Below are 19,641 nucleotides of genomic sequence, written 5' to 3' on the forward strand. Positions count from 1 at the left end.
CCGCACCCTGTGGGGACAGGGAATCACTTTCCCTCCCATTGTTAATCGACCGTGAAATGAATGTAAACAATGTTTCTGAAGGGTAGGTTGTGGGAATGAATGCTTTTCCCGGCTCCTCCCGTGGACAGAAATATAACGAGAATAAAGCTCAGTAATCCTTCCGGTACTATCACTTAATCAGAAAGTCGATAGTTTATGTTCGCACTTTAGAAGATGATAATATCATTAAGTTTATGTTTCTTGTATGCACCACAATACTGCCAATGGCGCGTTATAAAGCGTCAGTCAAAACATCGATCTTCCCTTTGACTGAACAAAGAACATGGCATCCAATTGGCTGTTCCGGCACATGTGCTACCTGTCTGTTAGGCTGGGCCATTGCTAAATATCAGCAGAACGCTGGTAAAGGAGCAGAAACGGTAACGTAAGAGATAACGCGGTAGGTACATGACAACATTTTTGTGAGAAGAGCAGAGTCCTTAATCAGGGTCAACTGCTGACACTTTTTTTTTCAAAGCTAAAAAGCCACTTAGTTTTACTGATTAGAAATTCTGTAGAATGATCAATCATAAATCGTGATACTTAATCATTTCAACGTTCTTTATCCATGGCTTCTTGCCTGTCTTGAGTTATTTGTTTATCTATTTATTTATCTATTTATCTATTTATTCAGATTTACCGCATTTGTGGAAGGATTGACATAACAGGTGACTATCACCTTGACCAGGCTGTAAGGTTTGGACCATCGCACACCGGGGCACTCAGTCACATAACGGACACTCAAACAGACGCACAGACACACATAGCAGTCCTATATATATTTCTACACGGGCCAATTCCTCGGCTCCGGGATATGCATGCCAACATGCCCCTAGCCCTAAGGAAATTTTTTACTACAAACCCTCTGACTCTGAGCAAAACTGGGGTAGGGTGCCTTTCAACTCTGAATGCGCAACAAGGGATCGATCTTGCGTGCTGACGGCATCTGGCGTCCAGATGCGATACGTATTAGCTCCTCACATGCAGGGCGTAACTCTCTGAAGATCGCCCACCGCATAGCGCAACCAACCGTCCTCAGCAGGGCGCCAGGCTCAACCAACCGCTGTCAGCTAGCAGGGCGGAACTGACCGCCCACAGAAAGGTTGGAACCAACAGACACAACAGCAGGGAGGAGCCAACGAAAGTCGACCAGTCAAGCACTTTTTTTAGGATGTCCTGTGAAAATTCAGTGTGACGACGTTTGGTCCATTGTTCAACACTTGGCTCTCCGTTCGGGTAAGATAGGATTTGTTATAACTCGTCACAATCCCCGCCGTCAGCTTTTCATAACCTTCGAGGCTGCATGCAGTATACCGTTAGCTCAGCTTTAGAGCAAGGGCGCGCCACAGCGACAGACGGCGGGCCGCGTACCGAGGCTTGCCGCCGGGAATATTCTAACACGACGGGGAAACTCTTACGGGCTTGTGTTGAGTCACGGAGACCCGGAATCCTTTCAAGGTAAGTTCTTGAAAACGTTCCATACGTTAAACGTGTTCCTGTTAAGCCCTTACACTTGATAATAGAAAACAACTTGTAAATGTATTTGTACCTCGCACTGATTTTACGAAATAAAAACTATGACCCATGTAGAAATACAAAGATTATAGGGCTCAGTGATTTAATTTTAGTCTCTACCAGTCCCCTCGGATTTCCCTGTTTATAGGCCCAGGGCAATACTCGGCCAAGCTTTCTTCGTGGCATACAAAACTCTCTGTTGCCAGGGTTATTCATTGCATCCAGTTTTTTTTTACGCGGTAGGAGTTGGCCAACTCATGCCGCGTAAATGCAACAGGCCCGGGCAGCGGAAAGCCCTATCTGCCGCGACAAGAGCCCGACCACAGCACGGTACACTCCCCCGGTGTTTCATTTACCGGTTTTGATAGTGCCAAGAAATCTGAATTGTCTCTTTGTTGACGAGTTTTGTTGAATACGAATGATTTCAATGCATTTTCGGCTTGGTTTTGATTATGTTTGTGTTTCCGTAAATAGTAATGTGTGAGCTATAGTGATTGAGGTACTTAGACAAGTTGACAACTGGCTTAAGTGTATATTTTATACGCAATTTGTCCTGCTAACGTTACAGTTTAATACTGGTACATTGTTGTACACTTGACGTCTTAGAATATTTTGTTAATTTTTTTTATCAACTCGTCAACAGTGATTTCCGCCCGGCAGAACAGTTGTGGGTTCTTGTGATCGTGAGGTATCGGGTATAAATCTCTTTGTCTTTGTTGCGGACGGTACCGTAGAATAGCGTTGCCAAGAGTAGTAACGTTATATATTATAAGAAGCAGCGCTTGGTCCGCTGCATTCTAAATCTGCTGGTTTTACACTAGTCAGTGCTAGTTATATGGACTTTCTTTGATTTTTCGCTAGTCCGGAGTTTGTAGGATTTTTTTTGGGTTCGCTGTAGTATTACGGTTGAAAGCCTGTTATTTACGGGCGTCTCTGGACGGCCAGGAACGCCCCAGGGGACCCTGTTCCCCGGGCGTTTGGTTTGTCAAGTGCGCAGTGCAGGCCTGCATGTGGGCTACGCCATGGCCAGCCTAGAAACCTTAGAAAGAATTCACTGGCTAGAATAAAGAGGTGAGATGAAAAAACGATCCGTATACAAAAGGCAAAAATCTGTGGCTCACCGCCTATGAGACAGCGTGAAAAATAATATAACATAGAGGTAAGCCCACACGACCAACAGCCAGCTTGTTGGATTTTTTCCGTTATCAGAATTTTGTTTGACGAAAACATTTACCGGCAGCCGTTAGAACTTATCTACATCGGCTCTGCCACAAACTTCCTTAGATTTACTAGTTTTCTTTGCAAAATTCCAAGCTCTCAATAGCTTTACACACCGATTTTTGCTCGTTGAAGATGACGAAATGTGCAACATCTTTTTGGACGTCATGTGTCGCATGAAGTCTGTCAAATGACGGAAATGACGAATATGCTGGCTAGGTAACTAAATTTTGCCGTTTTTGTTGACCTGGGTAACATGTAATTCATATGTTGGGTCATTGTAAAGGATTTCCTTCATAACTGAGCAACATGTCAGACTCTCAACCTTTGTTTACTAGTTTGAATGAATATAGATAAATAAATGAATAAATAAATAAATAGATAAAAAAAGAGGCCAATTTGTTCCTCGGTGAGCGGCAGTGAATGATGTTTCTTTTTGTGTCCGCAGGTGAGCTACGCCGCAAACACCCTCGGAATGCATATGGCGTTCACTGGAGTCAACGAGGAAGGAAGGAGTGTGCGCTTGAGGAACAAATAATGAATTCAGGATCACCACAAAGGCAAAACAAAACAAACGCACAGGATAACAAGATAAAAACGAATGAGACACAAATGAATAAAAACTCTCACACAAAACATCTACTATGCCCAATGGTCAAGAAACCTTGTCTCTGCGTCCTTCCTTTATCCTTTATGTGTTAGCTATAGTCTTCAGAGAGCATTTAAAAGAACCTGTATCAGCAACATGTTCAAACATAAAATCCTTAATTGTAGGCGGCAAAAAAATAACTTATTTGAAAATCAAGCTTTAATATTTCAATTTCTTCCTAGTTGAATCTTATCAATATAAGAGGAATTTAGATATTGTTCTCTCTTGTTAGAAACAGAAAAGCATATTTGAAAATCAAATAATGATAGCCGGTTTCTCTGCCTTAAGAGTCATTGCACGAGAAAACCAGGCAAAACCAGGCAGAGGGGGGAAGATGGGGGTCGGCCAAATCGACTCAAACTTTGTATTTGTGATAGGTATGGGGAACTATGAACTGCCATATAATGAAAACTCTCCAGCTATTTTTCGTTATGACGTACTGGGACCCCCCTCGGAGACCCTCAAAAATCGAACAATTTATGGTTGAAAATTACTGAAATTGCAATGGCCACCCTGATAGTAACAATAGAGACATGAACATAAATGTTATATTTCCATATAGCATGGTTTCCAGAGTTTCATTGACCAAAAGTTCAAGATCAAGCATCAAAGTTGAGAGGGTGTACTAGGGGGTTATCAGAACCAAGGAAAGCAGAATTTTCATGGCGCTAAATTTTTGTCATTTTTAAGGGGCTTTTTCTCCAATCACCAGCAATATTGATGAATGGTTTTACCTTTGCTAGAAAGAGGAACATCTACTGTGTGAAAAACAAGCGTCGTTTAATTGGGCCATGCATAACGGGAGCCGTGACTGGAGGGTCTTTCTGGGGATTTTTCGTGTTTTGGACTAATAATAAATCAGGTAATCACGTCTCTTTACGGTGTAAGCCATGGCTACTGTTGTGTCGCTGTGTGAAAACCACGGATAGATGCCAAGAAATACTAACGTTAATCAGAAATTTTAATTAGGGCTCTATATGGGGGTTATAAGGGCACTTAAAATGGAATTAAGCTGATTTTACACATTGATTGTTGTTTTCTGAGACGTCAATCACTAAGTTCCTCAGTCAATTATTGTGTGTCTTCACTATGAGGTACATAATGACAAAGGCTCTGCATGGGGGTTATCAGGACTCCGCATATGTTATTTGGTATACCATAAGACACATTGCGGAACGCTTCTATTTGCCTATAGCAGTTCCTATTCTAAAATTAACCTCCTACATACATCCACATCCACTAGAGACCATTGAGCGCGCACACACACTTGTGGACTGAGGTAGACACATACATGGGAAGGCACATATTTCTATATAGGACTCTATATGGGGGTTATTAAGACACTTGAAAAGGGATGGAGCTGTTTTTTATATTTTTTCTGCTGCTCTCTAAGATGTCAATTACTAAAACCATTGTGGACTTTTACTATGTAGTACATAATGAAAAAGGGCTCTGCAATGGGGGTCATCAGGGCTCAGCAGCACACAACAACAGCTTAGACATTGGCTTTTAAGGACGAGTGTCAGTTGTTTAACAGCACCCTTAAAACATGACCTCAATTTCCTCTACTTTTAGTCATTTTTTGAAGGGCTTTCTCCCTCAACCAGTGGCTTTTGCAGAAGAGTGAGCATTTGCTAGATAAGAGATTATAGACTTTGGACATTATAATCAGGCTTAAAGCTTGGAACGCTGTCAAACAGAACTGCAAGGCTTATTACTGTACACGCACTCCATGACCATGTCCCAGTTAATATCTTGCAGGGATGGAGTTGGTGATTAAACGGGCAGAAATAAACAAATCTGTCCAGGGTTCAAGTCAAAACATGGAATGTTTGTTATACTTGTCAGCATTGTTCAGATGGAAGTCTCCCCCTGCACTGAGAGTCCGAACAGAGGCTAAACGCTTACCTGCCTCGCAGTCTCTCAGCTAATGAAGTATAATTTTAGTAGCCTATAGGTTTGAAGAGCAAACCTATTGAATCAATGAAGCATACTTTAACTCAGAACATTTAAACGCCGCGTTACCAGCAATACACAGTTATACTGTGTGTAGCTAGGCTAATGATACTGTGACAATTTTTTGGCGACGCCTCAGGGGCGAGCCTAATAGTATACTTTACGCCCGTTCTGTAAGAATTCCCAGAATTGCACAGGCATGTCTGGAATGTGTTGAGTATTCCCTGGGGAATTTGTTTTGAAGTTACCTTTCCCCTGTCTCCCTGTGTTAATTTTGAAAGTAGCACATATGGTAAACAGTTTAATTTGGCAATTTAATCACAGTACTTTTTTGTCATGTATTTGTCAAAAGGTATTTGTGTGAAGTAAAGGGATAGTTATGTCTGTTGATCTACTAGTATTTTAGCTATATCTTTCGCCAGGGCTTGTTGCAATGATCTGAACATTTTTAAAGAAGCCTTTTTTACAAGAGCGAATAATACGTTACATTCTGATAAGATACAACTGGAAATAGAAATATCAAAACTTTATGTTTTAAATAAGTTGTATTTTGTTTGAAATAAGAACAAACTGAACACAATAATCCTTTGAATTTTATTACATATGATTTCAAATATTGAATGACTCAAGCCGCTCATATGTCTTCAGGTTAGGGACTATTTAAATCGCCAACGTTGGAAAAGAAACAGACAATCACATTGTGTTTTTATCTCTTTTACTTTATTAACATGGTAAGAGAAAATAAGATAGTTAATAAAACAATGTTATGGAAGATACATTTCCATATTGTACATTAAAGTAAAATATTTGTACAAGTAGCAAATCGTTTACTTGGCCATTCATGGCACAGAAATTCTGGAACTATAGACTGAATGTCAAGCCTGACTAGATTGATCCCCACGATTGTTGGTTAGGTGATACGCAGCATTTGAAAGCTGCTGTTACTGCCGTTCACTCTTTCTGATGACTGTTGTCTTTATTGTCATGCAGAGCTGAAAGAAACAATGTAGGATTATTAACACCTTGATACATGTTAACAGGCTCGATCACCTCCTTCCATGACAACCATAATCAACATGTAAACATGTATGGATGTCTATCAGTTTTGTTTAGATGATTGAAATGTCATGCCCTATCATACAATGTACAATCTAATTGATTAAACCAACGCACCACCCATCCCTCTCCATTCATCGTAATCGAAAAAAAGAACAAGGAAAGAAAGAAAAGGAAATGAATGTTACTAACCATGTTGTCCAGGCAAACTGTTTGAACAGCCTCCATGTAACTTGTCCTCCTGATTGGTCGCCCGGTTTGGCTGCTCCAGCCTTCCTCCATCCTCCTATCCTTATTATCTCGTAACTCCTGAAAAAGCAAGCTGATGAATAACTCACAACTTTGGTTGTACAGAAGTTTCGTACATGACATGCAACTATTTTTTGGAAGTCAGAACGTGTTAGGGATTAATATTCCTATGATGTTCGGCGGAAAATGGAAGATGACATATATCTTATGCTTTCTATGGTTACGTTGTTCAACCCTACACTTGAAAGCATTTCAGATCCAAAAGCTAAACACGTCCGTAACTGGACATGTAGAAAATTCATTTTTCTTCTAGAAGTTTCTCATTATACATGGGCATGGTCCTCTCCACAAATAAATAAACAAAACTCCTGCAACTTTAACTTAAATCGATGCACATTAATGGGTAACTGAACTGTTCGGAAAATCTGTAACTCACCGGTGAGGGATATTTGTGTCGGCTGAGCTTAACAGGATATTTGTGACTTTGTAAGTTTCCAAGAAACATTTCCATGTCGAAAAGATAAGGTACTTATCATCTCTCTTTCAAACTGTACTTATAAGTTTGCACAAATCAAAATCCGTAAAATCTAAAAACGAGCTCATTGTGAGGTATATGGGGGAGGGCAGGGGTGCTACAATTCAAATCAGTTTTCCATCACGCAGTGTGAAGACATATAGAAGACTTGTCGTTTGTAACCACTATGTTGGACAATAGAATTAATGCAGACCACGAAATAACGTAGTGATCAAGCATAGAAACGGCAAGTTCTATGTGTATAGAAAAATATGCGCCGTACAAGAGGTTTAGACCTAGAACTTCACTAACCTTCAGACCGCTATCTGAGTCTTTGACGGAAGGTGTGGGCGCCTTCCTGGCTTTTTCCTCGGCTCCGGACGGGTGGAGGTCGACGCAGCGTTTTGAACAATGGATCAAACTTCTGATGGTCAAATGGTCATATGCCGTCCCAAAAGCGCGATTAATTAATCGACTGTCGTTTGCCCTGCCCTGGTCCCGCCTTACCGTAGTTGGTTGGTCGGTGGTTGGCTACGCCTTACTGTCGTTCACGCCCAGCTGTCGGTGGTTAGTTGCGCACTGCTGTCGTTCACGCCCAGCTGTCGGTGATTGGTTGCGCACTGCTGTCGTTCACGCCCAGCTGTCGGTGATTGGTTGCGCCCTGCTGTGGGCGTTCTAGAAAGTCACTCCCTGAGATCCGGAGGGACTGATACTAAAATTCCACCAGCTGGATGCCAGATGTCAACACAAATACTTGATGTTATTTATTAATCCTTTATTCACCCTCTCCTTGAATATGGTGACATTATATGGCATGGGTGTACTTTATGTGATTCCCAATGATTAGAACGAGTCCGAATATGTATACGAATACGAATGCGCTCTTGTACTTTCAGGGGCTGTATAGGGGTCTTCGTATTCTTCGCTCCTTGCTGAACTAGGTCGGGAAAAACTTTCGGATCGTCGTCATGTTCACCCGCTGATCATGTTCTACAAAATTGTTCATAGCCATACTCGCCAGTAATACTGAAATTTTAGCTTGACCCAGTCATATTGTAGTTAGCAAACGTTCCAAAACTTAGTATTACTTGGTTTATATATTGATTGTTTATTGTATATATTGCTTGTTTAAATTTGTATCGAACTACCCAAATGCTGTATCTTCAGATGTGATGTTGGATATTAGCTACGTATACTTGCTAGAGTGGATCACCTCTGTATCCTGTGTATTCTTCAGCCGATTAATAAATGAATAAAAAAACACACACAAATACCGACCCTTCAGCTATAACCTTCGCCAAGGAGGGAAACACATGTTCCGCCTTTTAACTGAGGGTCTAACTGAGCGGGTCTTTAGTACATTTTCCTTAGGGGCATGTTGGCATTGACACGACAAACTAACTGGCCAGTGCAGGTACTGGAAGCAGTCTCGCATCTAGGCTGTATAGGAATGATTGCTTTGTTCATCCCTCAACCTAGTTTTGTTGTGTTTCTTTGCGTCCGGTATGCATCTGTGTTTCCACATATACTAGTACAGACGAAGCCACTTAATTGCACCTCGCATAAACGCACACTCCATTTAATTGCACCAAATCCCCAAATCCCAAACCGGTTCCCATTCACTGCATTGTTAGTGACTCCGCATATCTGCACCACGCATTGTCACCAATGCCGGATAACTGCACCAAAATTTTTCAAAAATCCTCCACAAGTTGACTTATAAATCGGCAAACGCTGTACAAATGAGCCGATACTTGCCGGTGTAAAGGCACAATACTGCCAATCTGTTATGAGTAACAAAAGAAGGCGGTCTCCATTGACAGTCACGTTGATAGGAATCGTTTGGGAGGTCCCGGGTGGGTCACAGGGCGTGTAGGAACGCACGCCTACCAAAGGCGGCATTACGCTGTACTCAATAAAGATTGGTCTCTACCTGTACACTGTCTTATTACTGTGAGTGCATTCAAGTTCGCGGGGATTTGATTTTGCATTAAGGATGACATGGGGTGTTGTCGGTGGTTCGAGGTTCGCGGCAGCGCTATAGTCACATACTGCTGTAATTATGAAAGACCGGCGTCTTTACGTCACATTCAGTCGGAAACCGTACAGCGAGTCAGCAAAACCTACAAACACGTAGGAAGACATAGCAGTCGCTTTTGGCAGTGCGGTGCTGACGTGATCATCTGTCACATTCTTTTATGGCAGAGCTGAATCCGCGTCGTAGAAACTTCCTGCATTCACCAGAACGAGGTAAACGCGGGTTCGGCTCTGCTATAAGGAGAATGATCTGTCACTGATCTAAGTCATCTGGCCATATCTACCCACTGGATACATTGTACAACTCACTACCATGGTGTCGACAGTCTAATTTGTCCAAACATGAGAGGGGGCACTGCTCTGGGCTCACCCGTAATCAGTAACCAAGTCTTAGGTTCAGTTCCTAGTTTCATGGCGGTACATGATTTACGTAAATCGACAACTGTACTCTACGTAATGTAACACAGAAACTGTTATCCCATGACGATGTTTCAGAATGCCTCCCCTGTAACGTTACGTGTGTTGTAAATCAATGCGGTAGATCGCATGGAAAAATGAAAGAATGCAAAATCAAAACAGGTCAGTCGTAGTCATTTCTTTATTTTCAGCAAAGGGTCATGTTTTTGTTGTGCTAGTGTTTTGACTAACAATACACCCTACCCCCCCGCCCATCATGGTGCGGTCCAGCTGGGCATTTCGCATAATTGCACCAGCCGCACAATTGCACCAAAACGCTGACAAATGGGTGGTGCAGTTAAGCGGATTCTACTGTATATATTTTGGCCGGCATAACTCAAGACGTGCAAGAAGCTACGGATAAAGCACGTTGAAATCACTATCTCCATGAATAATGGAATGATAGTTATTGGCCTGTCTGTTGGTTTGTGTTTCTATCATACACATAAGAAATATAGCTGCATAAAACCCCAAAAAATTGGGTCTTTAAGTGTTTGTTGAGAAGAAAACCGACCAAAGAAAACAACGTTAACACCGCTGTCGTCTGGCGACGTTGTTTCAACCATTTTTTTGGGCCGCGATGGTGGCGGAACGATTCAACGCACAGATTTGTAACGCTCTAACATGTGATTGGTACCGTCTATGAAAAGGAAACTGTATACAGAGATGGCGAAGATATTTCCCAATAAGTTGACGTAAGCGGTGTCGTTTTTTCGTAATGATTTTGTAAGTCGGGTCGCATGCAAGACGTACGTCGGGCCGCGCGCACAGTGCGTAGTAGCCTATTTCCCGTGAAAACATGAGCTGGGATGCGCTGGACATAACCCTTCTCACATGACGTGAGAAGTGCACACAGTCAAAATTTTCCGGTCAAAAGAAAGCTAGAATATAGCAGACTTCAAGCCTTATTTACATTTCCCTAACTTCATCACCAACTTCCGAAGAGAGCAAAATAACCAAAGCGTGCTAAGTTAGGCACACTATCTGGCGTAGCACTAAATCAGAAGGTACATTCGTGAAAATGTCTCACAGCGTCTTCCGCATGTAACGCGGAGCGTGAAGGGCCCATGAACAGTATGAATACATTTCTTGTCCATGTATGTTCTTTAGATGAATGTGTTCAAAATACATTCATTAAAACATGACCATTCTCTGGCAACCAGCAATGGAGCGCTGTGAGTTCGAGCCCGTAAAAAAACGTGACATGTTAGGGCACCCCCCGTTGATATATACTCACTGTAAATCTCGTCATTGTCGAAAACAGGCCCAAAAGGCCCAACACATGTAACTGATACAGAGTCCAGCATCATGGAAAAACAAAGTTTATAGTACTGATAAAAATCTACCACTCAATTATCACGACCATACCAAGTCCATGTCACAGGATGTTCGACAATTTAATCTATCATTTAAAGTGCACACGTATAGTATCAAACCACGCCACCAACATTTATCAATAGCAAACCTTACACCGTCGCCATGGCAATGGTTTTTCATTGCCAATCTTATTTATGTTGTTATTGTTATTTACAGTATGCGTTGCTTGATATCATATTTTTTATCATTCTGATCACACCAGTATAATTGAAATTTAATGAAGATAATTTGGCCCATAATTCAAACTTGTTATCCTATTTACCCGTTGGCAACTGATCTGCAAAATTTTTGAGTGAATGGACATGAAAGTCTGCAATGATTGAAGGCTCTGTATTGGAGAGTATTAGACATTATACACCTGATACATCCAGATGCAGAAACAGCTGTTTTTACGATTGTCTATACAGTTTGATTAGAATTATAATGGATAGACGATCATGAATTTGAATACCATATGGTAAGTCTTAACCAACAGAACTTTTACTCAGACCATTCGGGATCTTACCAGAAAACTACGTTAATGAACAGAGCTTTAGAAGGGCTTTGGTTTTGTGTCAGAGACTATACCTTGATTTGACTATCTATTGCTGATAGCATAAGTTAAAATTTATTTTCATAGATTTATTCCTATATTAATGCATACTTGTTATGTGCATTCTCAATTCATTAACAATGAAGCGGAATCATAATTGAAGGACTTAGCCTTGCGGAGCATCCGAGTACCTCAGCTTTAAGTGCCTTCAGAATTTCTTACTTGTTTCACATCAACAACCTAGGAACTAAAAGCCTCTGATTCGAGAAGAGTCTAACCTGCATGCACCTATTACAGCTACAGGTTGGGCTGTAGTAAAAAGCCGTAGGTAATATATTAACATGTACAGATACAGAAAGTATTTGCTTTTTCACCAACCGAGAAGTCAGAAAACTACCTAAAGATTATACTAAAATGCGTCTATCTAAGTCCACAAGTGTGTGCGCGCGCACAATGGTCTCTAGTGGATGTGGATGTATGTAGGAGGTTAATTTTAGAATAGGAACTGCTATAGGCAAATAGAAGCGTTCCGCAATGTGCCTTATGGTATACCAAATAACATATGCGGAGCCGTGATAACCCCCATGCAGAGCCTTTGTCATTATGTACCTCATAGTGAAGACACACAATAATTGACTGAGGAACTTAGTGATTGACGTCTCAGAAAACAACAATCAATGTGTAAAATCAGCTTAATTCCATTTTAAGTGCCCTTATAACCCCCATATAGAGCCCTAATTAAAATTTCTGATTAACGTTAGTATTTCTTGGCATCTATCCGTGGTTTTCACACAGCGACACAACAGTAGCCATGGCTTACACCGTAAAGAGACGTGATTACCTGATTTATTATTAGTCCAAAACACGAAAAATCCCCAGAAAGACCCTCCAGTCACGGCTCCCGTTATGCATGGCCCAATTAAACGACGCTTTTTTTTCACACAGTAGATGTTCCTCTTTCTAGCAAAGGTAAAACCATTCATCAATATTGCTGGTGATTGGAGAAAAAGCCCCTTAAAAATGACAAAAATTTAGCGCCATGAAAATTCTGCTTTCCTTGGTTCTGATAACCCCCTAGTACACCCTCTCAACTTTGATGCTTGATCTTGAACTTTTGGTCAATAAAACTCTGGAAACCATGCTATATGGAAATATAACATTTATGTTCATGTCTCTATTGTAACTATCAGGGTGGCCATTACAATTTCAGTAATTTTTAACCTTAAATTGTTCGATTTTTTAGGGTCTCCGAGGGGGGTCCCAGAACGCCATAACTAAAAATAGCTGGAGGGTTTTGATTATATGGCTGTTCATAGTTCCCCATACCTATCACACATACAAAGTATGAGCCGATTTGGCCGACCCCCATCTTCCCACCTCTGCCTGGTTTTCTCGTGCAAGTTTGTCAAAATGGTGCTTTTCACATACAAATCAACAAAGGCCTCCCTTTTACCTTACATATATCACACAGCCGACGGCTACCTTAAAACCAATTCCCTAGGGAATGCATTCGTGCAATTCCTAAAATTCTTACTAACCGATCGTAATACTGTAATAAATGCCTCCGCCCCTGAGGCGTCGCCAAAAAAAACTCCGAACCGAGGTCTCACGCTAAGAAGAATTGTCGTAAAATCCGATAATGCCCGATTTTTGCCACCCTACTGATGCATCTTGGGAAGTGTAAAATCCCACCAGCCTTTGCGCCAGGCACGGTTGGTTTCCGGTTAGTTGCTATAGAAGTGGCTGTAAACAAGTTGGACTGAAGTTGTCGGTGTGATTCCAGATCCATATCAAACTGTCAAATATGGTAAGTTCTCATAATGTCAAATATGGTAAGCCTTCAATGTAGCAAGTGTTATTTCAGTATTTGATAGAGGAGTTTTGGGTTGTTGGCGATTTAGACGGGCAGGGGACCTTATAAACATATGTCACTCAAGGACACAGACATGAGAGCAGAGTCATCATAATTTAACATTTCGAAGGAAGAAGAACAACGTAACGTCGATGATTTATAAAGTTACGCGTTTCAGTAAGAGTGGAGTAAGTGACAATCTCCGGCCAGATAGGAGTTCATTGTGGCATTGAAGTTGATCTTGCCACTCATATATTTATGATATTGGATTAGGAGAGTCGACATTTATGGAATAATATCCACAGTGTGAATTACTAGTATATGATTCCTTTAATTAGATGTCGAGGAGAACGTGGTGTAAAATGGGCAGAGCAGGACAGAGGGTGTTGAAGTATGGGAACGGGACAGGTGTTTAATAAAGCATTGGGGACAGGCAAAACTACGAAAGCCACGCTCTCCTTTTTCAGCACTGGTTCCAGTGTAGCCGTGGCGACTCTTTAATCGGGTATATTTTGCTGAATGTCGGACGACTCGGCCCATTACCAACTCGGCCCAGTCAACTCGGCCCATTTCCCTAGTCAACTCGGCCCATCTCCCTAGTCAACTCGGCCCCAAAACCTTAAAGTCAACAGTTTGAAGTTCTCTGACAAAAAGACGTGGTCTGTATTAAATCAAGTTGATTGCCTATAAGCGACGGTGGTATGGGTCTCCAAAAACCTCAAATTAAGTCAACAGTTCGAGGTTTTCTGACAAAAAAACATGGTCTCTGAAAATTATGTTGATTGCCTATCAAAAGCACCAGCGGTATGGAGCTCCAAAAACCTCAACAAGTCGAAGTTGTCTAACAATTAGGCAAGGAGACATTGTTACTTAACATGTACATGTACGTTACTACCCATGACACGGCGGGTAAACATTAGAAATTGCAGTCATGAGGTTGTGGTTTAGAAGGTGTTTTTTTTGTGTTTTTTTGTGGAAATTTGGCGATGGGCCGAGTTGACCTCGGCAATGGGCCGAGTTGACCACCGCGATGGGCCGAGTTGACCAGATTTGCGATGGGCCGAGTTGGAAATGGGCCGAGTTGTCCTGATACCTATTTTGCTGTATGTCTAAAGACTCTTTTACATTACCCTCACAAGATGTAAAAGAGTCTTTAGACATACAGCAAAATATACCCGATTAAAGAGTCGCCACGGCTAGTTCCAGTGCTGAAACTAGTGAAAGTGGCTTCAGCACTGGAAAACCAGTCCTGAACTTTCTTCAGCACTGGAAAACCAGTGCTGAGTGGAGTTCAGCACTTTATTTGGCATGATTCACATGCACAGAAACACCCTAATGACGGCAACAAATTAATAAGACGTAAACAGAATTTTCAGGGCCACCCAAATCACTTTCAAAATCTTATCCAGTTGCTTGAGTAATTATTTTTGTCGTAAATTATTACTTGAATGTCTAACATTCATCAACGTGGTCATTGTTTATTTTCAATGAATCACAAAAGTAGAGAATTTAAGTAAGTGATCCTGCTAGCTGTATTCCTTACGCCCTGACACCGCCCTCAGTACTGGTTGGAAAAATGTTCCAGTGCTAGTGGTGAAAACACTTCAGCACTCGTTTTCTAGTGCTGACTTGTCCCCGAGCACTGGTAAATCCAGTGCTGAAGGTGTGGCTTTTGTACATCAGCACTCGGCTCCAGTGCTGACGGCGATTTCAGCACTGGGTAAGCACTTTTGGACCGCTTTTGGTCTGAAAAAAGGCCCGAAAGACTGGGTTTTCGCAGACTTTCACTTTTCGTCACTGAATTGAAATACCTGACCTACTGTAAATCATGATTTTTTAATGGGGATTTTATTATAGCGGCTTTAGCGGCAGATGAAAATTAGGAGACCCGATTTAACGTTAATTTCTGCCTGAAATTGTGAAAAAAATGCGCAATAGCATGCAAAGAATGCAAGGCCGCATTGAACATGTTAACAGAAGCAAAAGATGGGACCTTTATTCTTATAAGAAAATTAACGTTACATGCATATTCTAACTATTGTGAAATTGTGACGGCTTTTATTTGTCTGTATAATTTGTAACATCGTTACAACGGACTTGATCCACGTAATTAAAACTGTAGGTTTGCTCTTATATGATGGCATATTGGAAGTAAAACTAGCCTTCCTCTGTTGTTGAGATAAATAAACCAGGCAACAGTTGTTTCTTGTAAATTTCTAGGTGTTTGCTGCCGTTCTAGCTCTGAATGTTGAATCATTCCTCCAGTTGTGCTGACAGACGGTCTGAAGACCAAAATAAAGTGTGCGACTAGAAAGGCCGTCATCTGCTCATGAGCAATTGTAAATACAGCATCACTCCTTCCTCATGCAATAATGGACTTTTTGTAATGATCTAAGCCACATTTGTTTGAATGTGTCGTTCATTGCGCGTGTGTTCCTGCAACATGACCTCAGGTAACCTGAATAGAACACATGTTCTTTGGCCAGCAGCAAATTGAACTCACGGAACCTTAGATAGAAGGGGGATTCTTTGGCCAACACCAAATGGAACGCGCAGAACCTTAGAATAAGTTGGATAGAATGTGGAACGGGGATAGCACTTTTGGCTCGTTTTTGGTCTGAAAATAGGCACAAAAGTCCTGAAAATGAGGCATTTTGAAGTGATGTACACCCGACATGTGATTGAAGTTGTATACGCACATGTTCAAGGCACCCTAGTACCGAATGTCAGGTCATTTGCTTGTCATACCAGGGCACAGGAGCCCAAAATGTAATTTTTGCCTAAAAATTCCCCAAAGGAGTTCTCCATAAAAATGTTTCAAACTAATGAAAAGGCCTGTTTCAAACTAATGAAAAAAAGTAGAAGTGGATCAGACATAAATCATGCAAATTTCAGTTGCCAGACTGCTTATATCCCCCATGTGTACTTTGCATAGATTGGACTGTGTGAAATCACACAAAAACGTGAAACGAAATCTGGTTGATTTCCTTTTAAACTGGGAAGAAATCAAAGTTGGTTGGTCGTTCTAAACTTTCAGTGTCATCGTAATTCTATCATCTGTGCCTGGGCGGCAGCATGGTTTCTATCACATTCCACTCTAGCCCCTCTCGTTGTTTATAACACTTTGCCTCCTGAAATTAAGCCACATACATACTGTTAAATTTCTATCTACAAAGAACTCAAACCATAATTTGCTTACTTACCACGAAAAGTTTAGTAAATTTCTACCCACGCTAATCTCAAAGCAGCATTTAAACAGCAGGTGTGTGGGTCGATCTAGCTTCCACGTGCACCAGGTCTTCCTACAGTCACTGTGGTACAATTACTAGTAATATTATTATTATTTTTGCCATGCCGATCTTAGAAATGCAGAAATTGTCAATTCAACAGAAAAAATCTGCTAAAATTTCAGCCCAGAATGATCTGACTGAACTTTTTGGGTAAGTTTATGTCGCTAAAACCAACATATCATATCGGGGCAAACTGACATACTGGTAATTTATAATGCTTAAGGAGCACACCCGGTACGGATACGTAGCTTGCCTTCCACACTGACTCCTGTGCCCACTGAGTCCCCCCCCCCCCACCCCCCCCCCATAGAGCTTTAGTTTGCAGAATGGATCTTGGCATCCAGAAGTTGTCGGAAAATGTCGTTCTACAAAATACAATTTATATCTTTCTACCTACATGGATGCCAGCTGGGTATTTTCATGTTTTGTAGGGTTTAATCCTACTAGTGATCAGCTATAACAACATATCGCGGTTTCATGCGATGCAATATTCACATGTTAACACTGACGCTAAATGTTCTCAAGTCACCCGTCAAAAGCTGTAAAAAAGAAATTGAAATTTAGCCAAAAATCAAGTCCAAATGTCCACAACAATATTTTCTACACATAACTGGCACAAATTGTGCCGCAGTATTTCACCCTAGAGGGGCAACATGTACCACCAAAGATGGCATACCTATATTATAACATAGGCTCACATCATGATGATAGAATTACGAAAACACTGAAAAGTTTAAAACAGCCACCAAACTTTAATTTCTTTCCAAAAGGAAATCAACCAGATTTCTGTGCATGTTTTTGTGGGATTTCATGCGGTTCAATCTATGCAAAGTATAAATGGGGGATATAAGCATTGACACTAAATGTTCTGAATTCACCCGTCAAAAAGTATGAAAAATGAATTAGAATTTAGCCAAAATCAAGTCCAAATGTCCACACACAATATCTGCTACACATGCCAGGCGCATGTACTGCTGCAGCATTTCCCCTAGAGGGGCAAAATGTACCACAAAAGATGGCATACCTATGTTACATAGCCTTCTTTGTTTAGATAAGAATTTCTTTGAACAACTTGTATGATTTGGGTAGAGAAGATGATCATCTGACACAATCTATGTAAATGAGGTCCTTATTTGCCTGATATAGATAATATTTACCACTCAAAAAGGCCAGTCGGCGAAGGTATGGAGTCGTGGAACTCTGACTAGTTTTACAAATGAAGTTTTCTTGTCCCTCTGCTGCAGTCTACTGCCCAAGACGACCGCTACTCCTTCATTGCAGAGTGGTACGACCCCAATGCTGCTCTGATGAGGAGGTACCAGTTCCTGTACTATCCAAAGGACAGTTCCATTGAGATGGTGAGACCTAATTATAAATGTTTCATCTAGGCTAAACTGCAATGCAAATACTATTAGCTAAACGGGTAAGGGGAAAAACTGGTATACATGTAGGTACCCGCACCCATATAGATACCAGTACTCTCACAGGGCTCGAAATTCATCTTTGGGAATAGGTGCACTGGTGCACCCAACTAAAAAAATTGGGTGCACAGAAAGAATTTTGGATGCACCAGATTAAATAAAGTTGAATGTTCTTCAGAGCATAATTACAAAGTTTAACGCTGCTGCCTCTCTTAAGAACTTCAATCTTTAATTCTATAGCTAACTTCAAAATTTCAAACAAATAATACATCAAATAAAGTACAGCAAAAAGTTATCATGGTGTTTTTTATACTTACATTAATTTTCTGTATACTAGTGTACAATAGTACCTTAACCCTATACGCTACAAAAATATCTAGGTGCACCAGTGCACCCACAGTCAAAAATTAGGTGCACAGCTCAAATTTTGGGTGCACACAGGTGCACATGCACCCATTATTTCGAGCCCTCACAGTCTCATCTCCCAAATAAACGTACCGGTACGTTTATTTTTTTCAGCCTCAAAATCCACCCAGTACGTTCTTATTTTTGACAGTACCTTTATTGTTTTTTTGAAAATTCATTGGGGCTTTGCTTACCAGAGATCCCCAATATAACAGAAGTTTAGTTTTTTCCCCATATTTCCCCGATATTTTTTGCTCCTAAATCGCTACTTTTAGACCAAATGACGTGGATTTCCTCGCCGCTACAATGACCCGGCATTTGTGAAATCCTGGCGGTACTAACATATCGGTCGATCTCGCTACAAATTAAACGTTGTTATTAGGGGAAAATAAGACGGCACAATGAAGTTTTGAAATGTATTTTTCATATACACAGCTTTGACAGTCTCTATCTACATCGTAAATCATAGCACGCTGATCAGAAAACAAATTACATGAATATGCCAGCGGCGCACCGTGTTTCAAGTACGCATGTAAAATTACTCTACTCACGTGAGATCAAGGAGCCAAAACTTTGAAAATTTAAAAACACCACGTAAAAATTGTGTCTTAGTATTAACAACTGTATAATCACTTTCAAAATACACCAATAGGTTTCAATTCTACCACAAACATGAACATTTAGTCCTTCGAAAATCGCCACAGTAAAGACACAAGGCAGTGAGTCCGGGGGAAAGTTTCTCGTGCATGGAAGAGCTCACCTCGACGAAGGGGAAATACTTTTTTATTTATCTACAAATAAAACTCCTTTACCTTAGTCAAAACTGTACAGAATTTCGACAAAGACAAATTTGTGTAATTAAGTCTATACACAATTAAATTGCAATCTAGTCACGATTATTATCACATAAAAAATACTTTGAAAAAGATCGCTCCCCTACAGAGAGAATGCCAGAGCTTTCCAAGAAGTTTGAGAGTGTAGCTTCTGTTAGCCCCGCCCCTTACTGTCTGGAAGGGCTTGTTCTGACGCCTCTCGGTCTAGCTCAGGCTTTGATGTGTAACATGAGAACCCTGTG

General features: G+C 41.0%; 1 protein-coding gene and 2 long non-coding RNA genes across 4 annotated transcripts in view; 2 read left to right on the forward strand and 1 right to left on the reverse strand.

The window, feature by feature from the left end:
* Positions 1-1,000: 1,000 nt before the first annotated feature.
* LOC136423188 (uncharacterized) lies at positions 1,001-3,435 on the forward strand. The gene is made up of 2 exons (XR_010753724.1): positions 1,001-1,497; positions 3,221-3,435. It is a non-coding gene; the product is annotated as an uncharacterized lncRNA (long non-coding RNA).
* Positions 3,436-6,329: 2,894 nt separating this feature from the next.
* LOC136422940 (uncharacterized) lies at positions 6,330-8,966 on the reverse strand. Its single transcript, XR_010753692.1, has 3 exons — positions 7,509-8,966; positions 6,626-6,742; positions 6,330-6,369 (listed from the first exon to the last, which is right to left on the reverse strand). It is a non-coding gene; the product is annotated as an uncharacterized lncRNA (long non-coding RNA).
* Positions 8,967-13,270: 4,304 nt separating this feature from the next.
* The window catches only part of LOC136422374 (nucleoside diphosphate kinase homolog 7-like), a 42,587-nt gene continuing 36,216 nt past the window's right edge, over positions 13,271-19,641 (forward strand). Inside the window, exons 1-2 of one of the 2 annotated variants that reach the window (XM_066410101.1) lie at positions 13,271-13,405; positions 17,985-18,098. In XM_066410101.1, coding sequence (XP_066266198.1) covers positions 13,403-13,405; positions 17,985-18,098 — 117 coding nt within the window. In that variant the 5' untranslated portion in view covers positions 13,271-13,402. Of the gene's footprint in view, positions 13,406-13,425; positions 13,431-17,984; positions 18,099-19,641 lie in introns of those variants that run through there. The other variant, XM_066410102.1, reaches the window with a different exon arrangement.

The sequence above is a fragment of the Branchiostoma lanceolatum genome, chromosome 17, assembly GCF_035083965.1.
Source record: "Branchiostoma lanceolatum isolate klBraLanc5 chromosome 17, klBraLanc5.hap2, whole genome shotgun sequence".
NCBI classification, from domain to species: domain Eukaryota; kingdom Metazoa; phylum Chordata; class Leptocardii; order Amphioxiformes; family Branchiostomatidae; genus Branchiostoma; species Branchiostoma lanceolatum.